At 59.6% G+C, this 16,040-nt stretch overlaps 1 protein-coding gene across 2 annotated transcripts; it reads right to left on the bottom strand.

Moving 5' to 3' along the window:
• Positions 1-2,052: 2,052 nt before the first annotated feature.
• BNIP3 (BCL2 interacting protein 3) lies at positions 2,053-13,430 on the bottom strand. Of its 2 annotated transcripts, none has more exons than XM_077762997.1 (4): positions 13,190-13,417; positions 4,532-4,682; positions 3,936-4,020; positions 2,053-2,232 (listed from the first exon to the last, which is right to left on the bottom strand). In XM_077762997.1, exons 1-4 carry the CDS (start codon positions 13,233-13,235, stop codon positions 2,122-2,124), a joined length of 393 nt encoding a protein of 130 aa, XP_077619123.1. In that variant the 5' UTR covers positions 13,236-13,417; the 3' UTR covers positions 2,053-2,121. The 2 variants fall into 2 exon arrangements, with proteins under 2 accessions (XP_077619123.1, XP_077619122.1); XM_077762996.1 differs by lacking the exon at positions 2,053-2,232 and adding an exon at positions 2,479-2,795 and having other exon boundaries at positions 13,190-13,430.
• Between the last annotated feature and the right edge of the window lie 2,610 nt (positions 13,431-16,040).

Raw genomic sequence — 16,040 nt, forward strand, 5'->3', positions numbered from 1 at the left:
GGCACTGCCGCGTGACCTGACCTCTTCGAGGGGTCGAGCGCCGGGAAGGCACGGACTCCACGATTCAAGCAGCAGCAGTTTCTCCGAACGCGCGGGCCTGGGCTGCTGTGCCCGAGGTAATCATTTAAATATACACAAATTTTAAAACCTTCAAATGTTATTTATTTTTAACACAACTGAACGTAGTGTGCAGGTGCGGAACACACGCGAGATCCCGTGTCCCCGAGGCCGCCGCTGTCCTGCCGTAGGAAGGTGAGGGGACAAGGGGACGGACACCTGGCTCAGCCACAGACTTTTCAGACCCTTGGCTTTAAACCCCGTGACCAGTCACCTCAAGGATTTGGCAGATTGATTTATTTCCAGTCTTCCGCAGCAGACACGTTCGCTTAGACTGACNAAGAAGGCCACGAGGTTGATCCGGGACAAACCCCTTACGTAGTCCTCTTAATAAACACTCATTCTTTGTAAATATAAAGTATTTCAACTGAATAGTTGGTTACAGATAATTTGTTAAAATGCTACATACATCATATCTAGCGTGTTAAAATTATTTACTCATAATATCCAAACAGTTCACTACCAAATTATTACAGTAGATATTAATCAACAGGACATGCGCACTAACTGATCCCATGGACACGATTACAGGTTAGCCGCCGCCTTCTGGCTCGTCTTTCATCTCGTGTCACTGAACGGAGCGCAGCATTGAGATCCCAGTGGCGCAGCTTCCTGGGGACGGGACAGCCCTCCGGCAGCGCCGCCGCGGGGAGGAGCCCGGCTCCGAATCTTCATCAGAAGGTGCTGGTGGAGGTGGTGAGACGCCTTCCGATGTAGATCCTTCGGAGAGAGCGGATCAGCGGTTAGTGCGGGCGCAGGGCACCGAGCAAGGGGACGGGACATCTGCCACCTCGTTTTCAACGTTTTGTAACAGTATCTGCCACCTTCTCACCCAAGGGTCGGCACCGTCCCCGTGTGCTGTACAAGCCCGTTTCGGAGACCTCCACCCGCGTGCGGTACAGGGAGGCTCTGCGCGCCCGACACGCTCTCACGACAGAACGGCACTCACAGTCCCTGGTCTCCAAGCTGACCCAGCGGCTTTGCCTCTGCCAGCCCCGCCCGGGCCGTCCCCCCAGCAGTGGGGCGCTGCCCTCGGGCAGGCCAGGTCTGGGGCCGAGGGGGGGGCTCAGACAGTGGGGAGAGCGCGGGCCAGGCCGGGACCGGCGGACAGTCTGCCCCGNCCAACATGCTGCAGGGAGCCGCCCCCAGGGGACCAGAGGGGACTCTGCCCCGGGGCGCCAGACAGACGCTCTGCTGGCTGGGAGCTGCTGCGGCAACAGACCTTGAAATGAAGGCCCAAACCAGGCACTGAAGTGGCGGCGGGCCGAGCCCCACGGGGTCTACCCCGCGAGCTGTGGACAACGGGCCAGAGCTGGGCTCGGGGCAGCACCGGCCCCAGCAAAGCTGTGCGGGGGCGGGGGGGACACTCTGAGCAAGGAGGGTGTGGGGTCTGGCCCGGTGGGAAGCCACGTCTCCGGCACAAACAGGGTCTGAAGCTCAGAAGGGATGGCGGGCAGCTCGGCACCCTCCCCCGCCCCCCGCACAGCTGCTGGGCCAGCCGGCGGGGCCCCACCTGCCCCGTCCAGGGGTGAGCGCACCGTGCTGCGGGGGCTCAGTCATCCCCGCTCCCCTCTGGGCCCCGAGCCCAAGCCCTCCGGCCAGGGAGTGTGGCAGCCTGAATCGGAAGACGGCACGGCAGTGCGACAAGCTCAACGGCAGCAGGACGAAGCGCTCTGGGCCCCTAAGGCCACCGCCCACCCGCACGGGGCGGGCTGCTCTGAGCAAACAGCACCGACACGGTGGGGGGGGGGGGTTAGGCCCCATTTCCCTGGCTGTGCCCAGTGTGGCGACAACACGCCTACACCTGGGAGGGGCGGCCCGGGACTCAGGACGGTCCAGACTGATGAGCCTCCGCTGTCAGGGCTCAGTCGGGCGCCTCCGTGGTCAGAACCCCACGCCCGGGTCCCACGCAGGTTACAGAAGCGGNGGAGGTGGGGGGACAGACACACATGCAAGCGAGCCACCAGGTGCTGTGCCCAGGAGGACCCGCGACACCAAAGACACTCACTTGGGGGGGATGTTTTCCGGCCTGCTGGACCAGTCCCATATCCAGTCTGAGTTTTTCTTCAAGATACTTTCCACTTCTTTCCTTCTCTCCATATAATCTTCCTCGGACTGCAACAGAGTCCGGGTGAAGAGTCAGTCAGCCCCAGGCAGCCACGCCCANAGGCCACGGGGGCCTCTCTTCCACCTGTGTCCCTCCTTTTCGGACAGACGCCGAGGCTGCAAACACTGTCCCGAGGAAGCAACGTGCAAGAGAGGGGACCCGGCGCCCACGCGCACACTGACCGCAGGGCTGCGACGAGAGAACAGAAATCTAAACCCAGGACAGGCTGCGGCTCTGAAACGGCACAGCGCTCCTTGACCAGGTGGAAAAGAACAATTTTAATTGTTCGATGTTTGGCGGGAGTGAAGAAGCCAAAACCTTACATATATACCTGTGGTTTCAAGCCACATCTTAAAATATGTACAAGAACTAATTAGAGGTGGTTTTCTCTTTTTTGCATTTATAAATCTCCGCCTGGAGACTCAGCCGGTTAACTGTCCAACTCTTGATTTTGGCTCAGGTCCATCTCATGGGAGTGAGTTTCAGCCCCGAGTGGGGCTCCCTGCTGACAGATGGAGCCTGTTTGGGATTCTCTCTCCCTCTCTCGCTCACCCCCTCTCTGGCTTGTTCCCTATCAAAATAAAGAAATAAAACATTAGAAAATAAATAAATAAAACCTCTGTCTATACCTTAGTACATCCTGTTAATCCCTTTTTAAAATCTGAAAAAACACAATATTTTGGAAATACAGAACGCAGTAGCTGCCTGGGGGGGGGGGCACCATCAGGGCACCTGGGGCACCAGGGACAGCCCTCGGAGAGCCGAGGTGGCAGGCAGGCCCTGAGGGGAGTCCCCACGGGATCAAGTGACTCAGTGGCACTGACTTCAAGACCTTGCTTCCTAAGAGACTTTGAAATAAATATGGGAAAGAAGTCGACTATTCATGTTACTGTAATTATTAAAGAAAACACTTCCCAGGGGCACCTGGGGGCTGAGTCAAGTGGCTGACTTCGGCTCAGGTCATCATCTGTGACTGGTGGGCTCAAGCCCCGCGTCGGGAGCGCGGACGGCTGGGGGGCCTGGAGCCTGCTTCGGATTCGGTCTCTCTGCCCCTCCCCCACGTGCACTCTCTCAGAAATAAAACATTAAAAAAAACCAAAACACTTCCTGTTCATCCCAACACGCACAGATGGGGGGATGGGGGGGGCTGGAGAGGCCGAGCACCCCCAGAGCCCTGGGCTCTCACACTGGAGCCCCCACGACACGACTGAAACACCTATCGTGTGAGACCCATTAGCTAGTTGAGCAAACGTTAGCAGAGTGAGCTCCTCACACGAACCGTGCCAGCACCAGTCAGCACAGCCTGAGGCATCATTTCTGGAAGCGTCTAGAGCATCCATCGAGGAAGGGGTGTGGCAGGGGCCCCCGAAAGGCTCTGGGAGTAATGCCAGGCTCTCGCCAACAGCTGGGGCTCACACCCCCTGACAGCGGCTAACAGGCTCCCAGCCACGCTGGCCACTGGCCACACGGGCCCCTGTCCAGGCCGCAGGCCCGGGAGAACCCACCTCCGTCCCCAAGTGTCCTCGGGCGGCACAGAGGCCCCAGCCCATCTGTGACCAGAGCCGGCTGGCTCCGTGGGAAGCCCAAGTGGTGGCTGCCGCCCCCCCCACCCAAGTTTTTATAAAAGGCAAGAGACACCCTAAAAATCCAGGCCCTCTTCACGTCCGCCCCACTGCCACGGGCACCGCGCACGTCACAGCCGCGCCCCCACCTGAGAGCTGTTCTTCTCTCCGATGCTGTGCGTGTCTATCTCCGAAGCTCGGTTCGTATCCTGAGGGGTCTGCGAGCGGGGCGGGCTTGGTGGTGACGCACACAGGAAAGAGAACAGCGAGGCGGGACGTTATTTCCGTCCGAAAAGCCCGCCCCCGGCCCCCAGGACCGCTCCCCGAGGGAGGGAGCGCAGTCAGGGGAGCCTGGCTGGCAGCGAGGACCAGGCCTTGGGGTGGACGCGATTCAGCCGCAGGCGCGCTCCCCCGCGGCTCAGTGCGCGGCTCTGCTGACGGCACCTGACCGTGGGTTTCTGACGAGACCAGCTGCCCCGACTCACCGGCAGCTCGTGGTGGCCCAGAGGACAGAGCCGAGACAGGTCGGGGCCAGAGGCTCCGGGGCCGGGCTGGTTATCTGCCATCTGCCCCCCCACCCCGACTTTACTGTGGTCCCTCCATAGACCAAGCCCCCCGGGCCCCGCTCTCTATGGAGGAGGGAGGGGGGAGGCCACTCCGGAAGGCGGCCCGGGCTCAGCACTTGCGACGGTGACTGCCCGGCTCTGAGCAGCCGCCCTGGGCGCGGACGCGCGCTCACACCCACCTGTCGCAGTGGGAGCTCTTGGAGCTGCTCCGTCCGGACTCGTGCTGGGCGTCCAGCAGGATCTTCTCCAGGTCGCCGTTATAAATAGAAGCAGAGGCCGGAGCGCTGCTCCCATTCCCGTTATTGCTGAAATGCAATTCCACCCAGGAGCCTGGGAGACGAGAAAGGACACAGCTTGGATTTTCTACCTACTGTGGAGCCTGGTCCTAAAGGAAGTGGCCCACCCTGCGGTCCTGAGGGCAGGGGACACACAGTCTCCCGGCAGCCACCAAACCCTGGCCACTGGGTCAGCCGGGTCCACTGACTGGGATGCTTTCAACTCAGTTTTCGGAAAAAGAGTATCAACATCATAAGGGATTTAAATTTCTTTTTAAAGTCTTAAACTATCTCGTATGTGCTTATTTCCACACCAGTAGCACATTCTGATCCCGACACCTCCCAGCACTGGCTCCTGACCGCTCCTGCGTGTCTTCCATCAGAAGCTGGAGGAACGTGCTCTAGAACAACGGTAATTTCTCACTAAATGTGATTAACCAGAGCAAAGCATCTTGCGAAGTCAAGCTACCCATGGTTACTGGAAGTTCACGGTTCTTAAACTTACTAAACTCTGACGTCCCTTATACATCCCAAACTGTTTCTACCCAGACTTTGTGCGTTCAGAGAGCTGTCTTAGCACCGCATCACGTGCTCCCCAAATACCCCCCGCAGCACAGCCCGCAGCCAGGCTTGCTCTCCCGCGGGCCCACTGGCTGCAGTTCTGGGGGAAACGCAGTCCAATCTAAAACTGGGCGCGGGCTGGGAGCCAAGGACCAGACGAAGCCACCCCCACGGGGAGCCTGCTTGTCCCATCCCCACAGACTCGGGTCAACCCTGCAGCCATATGCAGGGCAGGGACGGGCTGGGGCGGAGCTATAGATTGTGCGAATGCCCAGGTTTGGGGCCGTAAGCAGGCAGGGGGGCCCGGGGACAGTCAGGCCCCTCCCCCAAAGGGGGGATGTGACCCCCCAAACAGACATCCAGGGCGCAGCTCGGCGTGGGCTCTGGGGCCGGACTTGGGGCCCCAAGCGCTCATGGACGCATGCCGTGGCAGGGCGCACTGCAGGCTGGCACTTCTTGAGTCCGTGGCCTGCTTCACGTCTGGGGCAGCAGCCGTTGGCGCTTCCGAACTGCCGATCGCGAGCTGTGTCCGTGGGCACCACAAGTTACTGCGAGACACCTGGCGGGCACACAGCCGCTCCAGCACCCGGGCCTCCCAAGAAACCGGCGCTGCCGCACGCTTGGTGCCACCGGTTTGCGTGGGTGGCCCTTCTGTGATGGCATCGAGTGATTTTACGTTTCTCGGATTTTTTAAGATTTACTTTTGAGAGACAGAGCACAAGCAGGGGAGGGGCATAGAGAGAGGGAGGCACAGAATCCAAAGCAGCACAGAATCTGGGCTGTCAGCAGAGCCGGATGTGGGGCTGGAACCCACAAACCGCGGAGATCATGACCTGAGCCAAAGTCAGCCACTCTAGCACCACCCCTCCCCTTTTAATGTTTATTTTGAGAGAGAGAGCATGCACAGGGGAGGGGCAGAGAGGAGACAGAATCCCTAGCAGCCTCCACCCTTTAGGCAGAGGCCAGCCTGGGGCTCACACTCGAGAACCCTGAAGTCCTGACCTGAGCCAAAATCAAGAGTCAGACGTTTCAACCAACTGAGCCACCCAGGCACTGGGACGATTCTCCCATTTCCCATGAAATTGGCTGGATTTGCAGGTTTCCTGGCCACTCGGACGGCATCATTTCACATTAGCTGGTCAACAATCTCTCCCTCTGCCTGTAAGAGCTCAGTATTCAGGCCCCGAGCCTCTCTCATCTGACCCTGTCGCGAGAATTCCAGAGACTCGCCTTCTCCCGCTAACGTCCTGTTCTGACGAACGGAACATTCACTCTCTCCCTGCTCTGAGGCCCTGAAGACCTGTGCTCTCGGGACCAGCGTGCGGCCGTGGGTTTCCCGAGCCCGGGGGGACCCGCGCGCACACCGGCGTGGATGCCCAGCTGCTGCGCTCCCCCTGCAGGGCTGCTTCCTGTCGCAGGTCACGAAGACCTACCTGCAGGTCTGGTTCTGAGCCCGACAAGCCAGTCCCTCTATTCTGCATCACGGGTCCATGTCCGGGCAGGGACAGGGTGCAGGCAGGCCACCAAAGGCAACATGCAGTGAGCCGCATGTACTTCCTCTAACTACTGTGATGACCAGCGCCCTGCGCAGCCCTATGCCGTGCAGCCGGGGGGGCGGTGACCCGGAGGTCCCGTCCAGCCAGCTGGGCGTCTCTTCTGAGTCCTGACCTTCCCTCAGCAGCTGCTTGTACCACAGGTCACTTCAGAAAAAAGCAAGTTGAAGACTCGGCCACCCAGCTGCCTAACAGTCACACACGTCTCCAGCTGCGTCCCGGCCCACAGGAGCACAGCGTCCGCCTAGGAGCCCAGGGCTGCGGGCCACCGCAGGTCATTGGAAGCCACAGCACCCCCAGAGCGCCCCGCACACCTATCCGAGACTGCACATCTGGCCTTTCCACCCGGGCTGCTGAGCGGGTGTCCCAGAGCTCTGGTGCCTGGAGTCTGAGGGGTGCAGGCTCTTTTCACCTCACTTCTGACATGGAATGTGCTGGGAGGGGGGTGTGTGGTTGGTTGGTCTCCAATCGGCTGTGACCCCCCCCGCGGTCCGCCTCACAAGGCAGACCGGGTGCCCAGGCTCCCCGCGCTTCTGCCGCAGACGACAAGGGCGGGGGCTCCCTCCACACGTGCCTGGGCCCCGTCCTTCCCTAAAACAACTCCCAGAAGCCAGGAAAATGCCCCGCACACCCGCTTCCAGAAAGGACCCAACTCAGGGACAGCTCCTGCACCCCGGCTTGTGCACCAGTGAAACTCGCGGCCTCTGTGAAGGTTTCCTAACCAACCTCTGGTTGCTCCGGCCCCAGAGGGGGGCGGGGGCCACCTAGGTCCCCACTAAGCCACCTCATTAGCAGACCCCATGTGTTCCAAGGGGCTCCTCACCCATAAGACACTACTGTCACTCCAGAAACCCTGAGGAGCTCTGGAGCCCGGTGCCAGGGTGCAGGGGAAAGACCCCAAACATATACTTTTCTGAACAGATAGAACAGGATCGCCGGGTGGCTCAGGCCGAAGAGCATGGGACGGATTTGATCTTGGGGTCCTGAGTTCTAGCCCCATGTTGGGTACAGAGATTACCTAAAAATAACATCTAAAAAAAATAATAATAAATAAAAAAACTGAGATAGAACTGACATGTTACATTATTAAATGTAAGTGCAGACCTATTTTCCTGTTATATCACAAGAGTCAGCTCAAGACCCAAGGAGACCATGCCATGCTTTTATTTATTTATTTTTTTNGAGAGAGAGCATGCACAGGGGAGGGGCAGAGAGGAGACAGAATCCCTAGCAGCCTCCACCCTTTAGGCAGAGGCCAGCCTGGGGCTCACACTCGAGAACCCTGAAGTCCTGACCTGAGCCAAAATCAAGAGTCAGACGTTTCAACCAACTGAGCCACCCAGGCACTGGGACGATTCTCCCATTTCCCATGAAATTGGCTGGATTTGCAGGTTTCCTGGCCACTCGGACGGCATCATTTCACATTAGCTGGTCAACAATCTCTCCCTCTGCCTGTAAGAGCTCAGTATTCAGGCCCCGAGCCTCTCTCATCTGACCCTGTCGCGAGAATTCCAGAGACTCGCCTTCTCCCGCTAACGTCCTGTTCTGACGAACGGAACATTCACTCTCTCCCTGCTCTGAGGCCCTGAAGACCTGTGCTCTCGGGACCAGCGTGCGGCCGTGGGTTTCCCGAGCCCGGGGGGACCCGCGCGCACACCGGCGTGGATGCCCAGCTGCTGCGCTCCCCCTGCAGGGCTGCTTCCTGTCGCAGGTCACGAAGACCTGCAGGTCTGGTTCTGAGCCCGACAAGCCAGTCCCTCTATTCTGCATCACGGGGTCCATGTCCGGGCAGGGACAGGGTGCAGGCAGGCCACCAAAGGCAACATGCAGTGAGCCGCATGTACTTCCTCTAACTACTGTGATGACCAGCGCCCTGCGCAGCCCTATGCCGTGCAGCCGGGGGGGCGGTGACCCGGAGGTCCCGTCCAGCCAGCTGGGCGTCTCTTCTGAGTCCTGACCTTCCCTCAGCAGCTGCTTGTACCACAGGTCACTTCAGAAAAAAGCAAGTTGAAGACTCGGCCACCCAGCTGCCTAACAGTCACACACGTCTCCAGCTGCGTCCCGGCCCACAGGAGCACAGCGTCCGCCTAGGAGCCCAGGGCTGCGGGCCACCGCAGGTCATTGGAAGCCACAGCACCCCCAGAGCGCCCCGCACACCTATCCGAGACTGCACATCTGGCCTTTCCACCCGGGCTGCTGAGCGGGTGTCCCAGAGCTCTGGTGCCTGGAGTCTGAGGGGTGCAGGCTCTTTTCACCTCACTTCTGACATGGAATGTGCTGGGAGGGGTGTGTGTGGTTGGTTGGTCTCCAATCGGCTGTGACCCCCCCCGCGGTCCGCCTCACAAGGCAGACCGGGTGCCCAGGCTCCCCGCGCTTCTGCCGCAGACAAGGGCGGGGGCTCCCTCCACACGTGCCTGGGCCCCGTCCTTCCCTAAAACAACTCCCAGAAGCCAGGAAAACGCCCCGCGCACCTGCTTCCAGAAAGGACCCAACTCAGGGACAGCTCCTGCACCCCGGCTTGTGCACCAGTGAAACTCGCGGCCTCTGTGAAGGTTTCCTAACCAACCTCTGGTTGCTCCGGCCCCAGAGGGGGGCGGGGGCCACCTAGGTCCCCACTAAGCCACCTCATTAGCAGACCCCATGTGTTCCAAGGGGCTCCTCACCCATAAGACACTACTGTCACTCCAGAAACCCTGAGGAGCTCTGGAGCCCGGTGCCAGGGTGCAGGGGAAAGACCCCAAACATATACTTTTCTGAACAGATAGAACAGGATCGCCGGGTGGCTCAGGCCGAAGAGCATGGGACGGATTTGATCTTGGGGTCCTGAGTTCTAGCCCCATGTTGGGTACAGAGATTACCTAAAAATAACATCTAAAAAAAATAATAATAAATAAAAAAACTGAGATAGAACTGACATGTTACATTATTAAATGTAAGTGCAGACCTATTTTCCTGTTATATCACAAGAGTCAGCTCAAGACCCAAGGAGACCATGCCATGCTTTTATTTATTTATTTTTTTTATTTATTTATTTCTAGGAGAGACAGAGAGAGACAGACAGACACAGTGTGAGCAGGGGAGGGTCAGAGAGAGAGGGAGATACAGAATCTGAAACAGGCTCCAGGCTCTGAGCTAGCTGTCAGCACAGAGCCGGACACGGGCCTCGAACCCACGAACCACGAGATCATGACCTAAGCGAAAGTCGGACGCTTAACCGACTAAGCCACCCAGGCACCCCGACCATGCCATGCTTTAAAAAAAAAATTTTTTTTAATAGTTTATTTATTTTTGAGACAGAGAGAGAACATGAGTGGAGGAGGGTCAGAGAGGGAGGGAGACACCGAATCCGAAGCAGCTCCAGGCTCTGAGCTGTCAGCACAGAGCCCGACAGGGGGCTCGAACCCATGAACTGCAAGATCATGACCTGAGCCTAAGTCAGACGCTTAACTGACTGAGCCCCCCAGGCGCCCCTATGCCATGCTTTTTAAAAACACGTCATAAGAAGTTGTAAGCATCCTGAGAAGAAAATCCCATTCTGGATTGTCTACAGCAAAAGCTTTGGGTCCAAAAGCTGTTTTCCAAGAATGATTTACTAGGAAGAGAGTTTCATTATTAACCTGCACAACTGGGCAGGAAGCACACTTCCTGGATGGGGAGACCGGCTTGCTGTCCGCCCACCCGTCACACACCCGCTAAGATCCCAGTCTTTCCAGCAGGAAAGGCGGGGATTAAGGGGTCCTGGCCACCTCAGAAAGCTTCTCAGAGTCACAAACGATCCAAGCAACCGGGCACCGTCAGCCTTACCAGGAACCCGGCAGGGCTGCTGCTGGTCCAAGGCAGGGCCCCTTCCTCACTTCCTGTCCCTCCCTTGCCCCCCGCCATGTGCGGGCCACATTAATGGGGACACAGGCAAGGCCATCTCGCACCTGGGGACAAGCCGGAGATGAAGTGCCAGCCACACCTCCTGCCTCTACTGTGCCATGTGAGTCTACAGGGAACCCCCACCCACTGCCGCCTACACACCCCGTCTCCCTAGGGCTGTGCTCTGGGGGGCAGGTCCTCCGCCCGCTCTCCAGAAGCCCCCCCACCCCGGCGCTCTGAGAACCCCGCTCTGGAATGCTGAGGCAGACCCCAGCGGGTACGTATTTTGAGAAAGCTATAAAGGGACGTGGGCAGCCAGCGTTGAAACGGATTGGTCAGAGGAGTGGAGGCGTCGTCATAACCTGCGACACAGTGGGACAGATGGAGTCAGGATCGAGGATGTCTGAGAAGGCGCACATCCCAGAGGGAGAGCAGCCGCTAAGGGTTGAGGAACTAGCTCCCACCTCAGAGGGCTTCCTCCCTGGGAAAACTGCACGTTCTAGAAACTTCTCTATAAACACAACCATATATTTATGAGTAAGCAAAACAGTATTAAATAAATGCACGCACGCTTCTCAAGGTAGGTGGGAAAGAACGAGAGACTTGATGTGACCCAGGCCTCTCATAACTCGGGATCTTGCCTGCACTGTCCCCCCAGACTCCCAGCAGCACCCCCGCACCTCACGGGGAGCCAGACTCTTCCTGTACCTGTGGTCGCCCGATTCTTCACTCCACCTCAGGCCTCCCAGTGACCATCTGTGAGAGTGCGGGTCAGGCTAGGATCTACGTGTCTGAAACCTGCGCTCTCAAACTGCACATTTCTACCAGAACTTTCCTGCCAAAAACAAAGTCCCATTTTTCTGGTGGGACGCCTCTGCCCAGAGCGGGCTGCCTGTCCTCAGTNAGTCTGCTTGGAATTCGGGGGTCCTCCAGGGAAGTCAGTCATGCCACCCCCCCCACCCTACCGCCCTCCTGCCTGGCAGCGCCTGCACATCGGGGGAAAAGAAAGGCAGAGCAGGATCTTGCTGAAACCAGAAGGGACCAGGGGCACACAGGGAACAGTCGGCTCTGCCGCCGTCTGCACGGCGGGTGAGGGAGGCTTTCTGGGCTCTCGGGCAGGAGATCAACACGAGGTGATCCAACCAGAACCGAGACCGGGGCACCAGGCCAGTCACATTTCCCAGGGCAGCCGCGGGGCCCCACGTGACGTGCCCTGCCCACGCTGGGCAGATAGTGACCTAGTGCCCGACAGCACGTAGGCGCAAGAGAACAGCCCGAAGAGCCCTTCACCTGAATTTCCACTCAGTGTGTAAACATCTTTTTATAGAATAAGCGAAACAGAAAAACAAATCTTTTAACTCAGAAGCTGGCAATTTTGCACTGCGATGACTCAGCCGTCCGGGGGGGGGGTGGAGGNGGGACTGGGCGTTGGAAAGCAAGGAGCTTGACAGTTAGGAAAGGAGGATCCCGGCAGAGATTTATAACCCGCCCCTTGGCTCCTACCGACAGAAGAAACCCTTTAAGCCCTTAATCCCTTTATCGATTCCAAAGAACTAGTCAGTGTGGAACTTTAAAGAGATTACAGGATTTTAAAAACGTGCCTGGTCAGATCCGGCGTGAGGAGGGATGAACCGCGCCCCGCATTTCTCTGAATAGAAGCATTTTAACACAAAGCTTAAAACTTCACTCACAAAGGTTTGAACAGCCCTCTCCACAGTTTATTTACATGCTCACTCGGACTAGTGAACGTTTGCTTCAGAGAATACAAAGGTCGTGGGCCACCGGCTTCTCCTGGGCCCTGGGGCTCACTCCCCCCGGCGGCTCCCCAGGCCCCCCAGGCAAGCCCCAGGGCGGCGTCTCCGGCCCCCACTTGGCGGTGCGGCAATCGGCCCTGCGAGCTCTGCTTCCCCGAAATGCCAGAGACCCAGACCCAGCAGCCAAGCTGGGGACAAGCGTCTGCCGGGAGCACCGCCCGGTGTGGAACCGCNCTTCTCCTGGGCCCTGGGGCTCACTCCCCCCGGCGGCTCCCCAGGCCCCCCAGGCAAGCCCCAGGGCGGCGTCTCCGGCCCCCACTTGGCGGTGCGGCAATCGGCCCTGCGAGCCCTGCTTCCCCGAAATGCCAGAGACCCAGACCCAGCAGCCAGGCTGGGGACAAGCGTCTGCCGGGAGCACCGCCCGGTGTGGAACCGCGTGCTGGAGGGAACAGCGATTTTTTTTTTACTCCCGCAAGTCAGTTTTGAGCTTTGCTTTGCAATGAATCTTCTGGCACAAGCGGAACCGAACTTAAAAAAACGGGCACTTACATGCTCACACTTCCTAAGCTGTTTATACACTAAGAACAGCGGCCGGTGGACCCGAGCCCTGTGTCACCAGTAACCCCTTCATCCTCTCCTGCCTCCGGAGGACGTCCCAACACTCGACACCGGCAGAGCCAGCAACGGCTTAAATCCAAAGCCCACAATTCAACCAGAGCCACCTTCGGCGTCCGCTCGCTACAACCAACGCCGGAGCTCGGGATACGGAGTAANCAGGCCCGCACCCCTCGCCCCCAGCGCTGCTCGTCAGCGCCCCGCTCCCGCGGCCTCACCTTGCAAGTTCTCCTCCTGCAGTCCGGGAGTCCCGCTCTGCGACATGGCGCCTCAGCGACGGCGCTGCGACCGCGAGCCGGGGTCAGGTGGGCGCCGGGCGCTCCGAGGGCGGGCGGGGAACCGGGACTGGAGCGCGGGATCCAGCCGACCGCGCAGCCTCGACCTCGCACCCGGACCAACTAACGCGCGCCCGCGGACGCACGACAGATAAACGCCGGATAAGCCGCGGCGACGCCAATTGGCCGCGGGGAGGGGCCTGCGCGTGCGCGAGAACGCGGGACGCGTGCGGCGCGTGCGACGCGTGCGCGGCGCGGGTAGCGGCCTCGCCTAAGCAGTTCAGTGCGCGTGCGCAAAACCGGTACTCCAGGGAGGGGCGGGAGTGCTTGCGGGCGAGGGCGCTGAGGACTGGACACGGGTGCGCAGGCGCGGCGAGGGGCGGGGCCGGGCGCTGGGCACTGGGGGTCGTGCTGCGCCGGGCGGGGCGCGGGCCTAGGAACTGCGATCCCCTCGGCTACGACTGGTCACCGGAAGGTCCGCGGAAAGGCAGATGCGCGGTCGCCCGCCCTCACCTGAGTGACCTCCCCCACACCCAGACCCTCCCCTGCAGACACCCCCACACACCCAGACCCTCCCCTGCAGACACCCCCACACACCCAGACCCTCCCCTGCAGACACCCNACTGGAGCGCGGGATCCAGCCGACCGCGCAGCCTCGACCTCGCACCCGGACCAACTAACGCGCGCCCGCGGACGCACGACAGATAAACGCCGGATAAGCCGCGGCGACGCCAATTGGCCGCGGGGAGGGGCCTGCGCGTGCGCGAGAACGCGGGACGCGTGCGGCGCGTGCGACGCGTGCGCGGCGCGGGTAGCGGCCTCGCCTAAGCAGTTCAGTGCGCGTGCGCAAAACCGGTACTCCAGGGAGGGGCGGGAGTGCTTGCGGGCGAGGGCGCTGAGGACTGGACACGGGTGCGCAGGCGCGGCGAGGGGCGGGGCCGGACGCTGTGCACTGGGGGTCGTGCTGCGCCGGGCGGGGCGCGGGCCTAGGAACTGCGATCCCCTCGGCTACGACTGGTCACCGGAAGGTCCGCGGAAAGGCAGATGCGCGGTCGCCCGCCCTCACCTGAGTGACCTCCCCCACACCCAGACCCTCCCCTGCAGACACCCCCACACACCCAGACCCTCCTCTGCAGACACACCCACACACCCAGACCCTCCCCTGCAGACACCCCCACACACACCCAGACCCTCCGCTGCAGACACCCCCACATCTGACCCTCTCCGGAGTCCGTCAGAACGCCAGGCCGCCACAAGTCAGACTCCTAGGAAGTCAGACCAGCATCTGTAGCAACTGGTCCGGGAGGCCGCCCCGCAGCCCCTGTAAGGGTGACCCCGGAGGGCCCGCGCCTGACCGGGCACAGAGGGTCTCCCCACTTCCGGTCCGTGCCCCCAACTCAGGACTCCCCAGGGCGACCCCGGGCCCAGTCTCCTCCCAGCGCCCCGCAGGCACATGGAGCCCCCACCCTGGGGGGGTGGGGACCAGCGTTCTAGAGAAGGAGGTTTCTGAGAGGCTCTTAAGTCGTTCTGGCTGCTGCCTGCAGTGTAGCCATTCTCGTGCATCCAACAAGTACTTCCCACGCTCGGTCCCGTCACAGCAGCGCCGAGTACGGGGCACAGGCAGGAGACAGCCTCCCGCAGAGACACAAACCCTAAAGCCCCGCACACCGTGTTGGCAGCCCCCCCCCAGGGCGCTGCGGCCCCCAAGCTCTGGGCCGGTTCCCCGGAGACCCCCCCCCCCACCGGGCAGCTCCGTGCTCTCCCTTGGCAGCGGGGTGCAGATGGCAGACTGCAGGGCTCCCCCGTCTTTTGTCAGAAGGCTCCCTGAGTAGTCATGTGTTTAATGTCAGTATCATTGCCATCAAATTTCATTTCAGCGCTTGCTTGTTACTAGTATAAAAATATGACTATTTTGAGACTCCTGGATGGCTCCGTCAGTTAAGTGTCTGACTCACGATTTCAGATGAGGTCATGGTCTCATAGTCCGTGGGTTCGGGCCCTGCATTGTGCTCTGTGCCGACAGTGCTGAGCCTGCTTGGGAATCTCTCTCCCTCTCTCTCTGTCTCTGAGAGACCCTCCCCCATTCACAGTCTTTCCCCTCCCCCCTCCCCCATCTATCTCAAAATAAATAAATATTCAAAAAAAAAGAAAGGGGGGGCGCCTGGGTGGCTCAGTCGGTTAAGCATCCGACTTTGGCTCAGGCCGTGATCTTGCGGTCTGTGAGCTGGAGCCCCACGTCAGGCTCTGTGCTGACCGCTCGGAGCCTGGATCCTGCTTTCAATTCTGTGTCTCTCTCTCTTTCCACCTCCCACACTCATGCTCTGTCTCTTTTGCTCTCAACAATGAAGAAAACATTTAAAAAACTGTTAAAGAAATAAAATAACAATCTTTGTGTATTGGCACCTCACCCAAAATACAGGATTTTTTAAGCCTTCTGAACTCTCTATGGGCGATTACAACTTGGTTTTCCCTGTCCGTGTGGGACCTTCTCCAAAGCCCAACGCATTTGGAGGCCCCTCTCCCCCTGCCCCTCGCCTGTGAGCAGCCTGAGGCCAACCTGTAAACCGTCCCTGTGAAAGTCATAGCAGAGAAGGGGGCGTCTGCCCGGGGGGCCTGAGGAGCCCCGAAGCCAAGAAGCAGAGTTGGGGAGCCAAGGACGGTGTGGTGGGGAACAGGGAAGGGACTCAGTGGCGTCTGCTCTCACCCTCCTTGCACTGAAATCAGAGCTGTTTTTAAGGCACTGATCACCAAACTTTTACACTCCCTCGTCCCCTGAAAGAATCTTGAACGAATT

The sequence above is a fragment of the Crocuta crocuta genome, unplaced genomic scaffold (genome assembly GCF_008692635.1).
Source record: "Crocuta crocuta isolate KB4526 unplaced genomic scaffold, BGI_CrCroc_1.0 scaffold466, whole genome shotgun sequence".
Taxonomy (NCBI): Eukaryota; Metazoa; Chordata; class Mammalia; order Carnivora; family Hyaenidae; genus Crocuta; species Crocuta crocuta.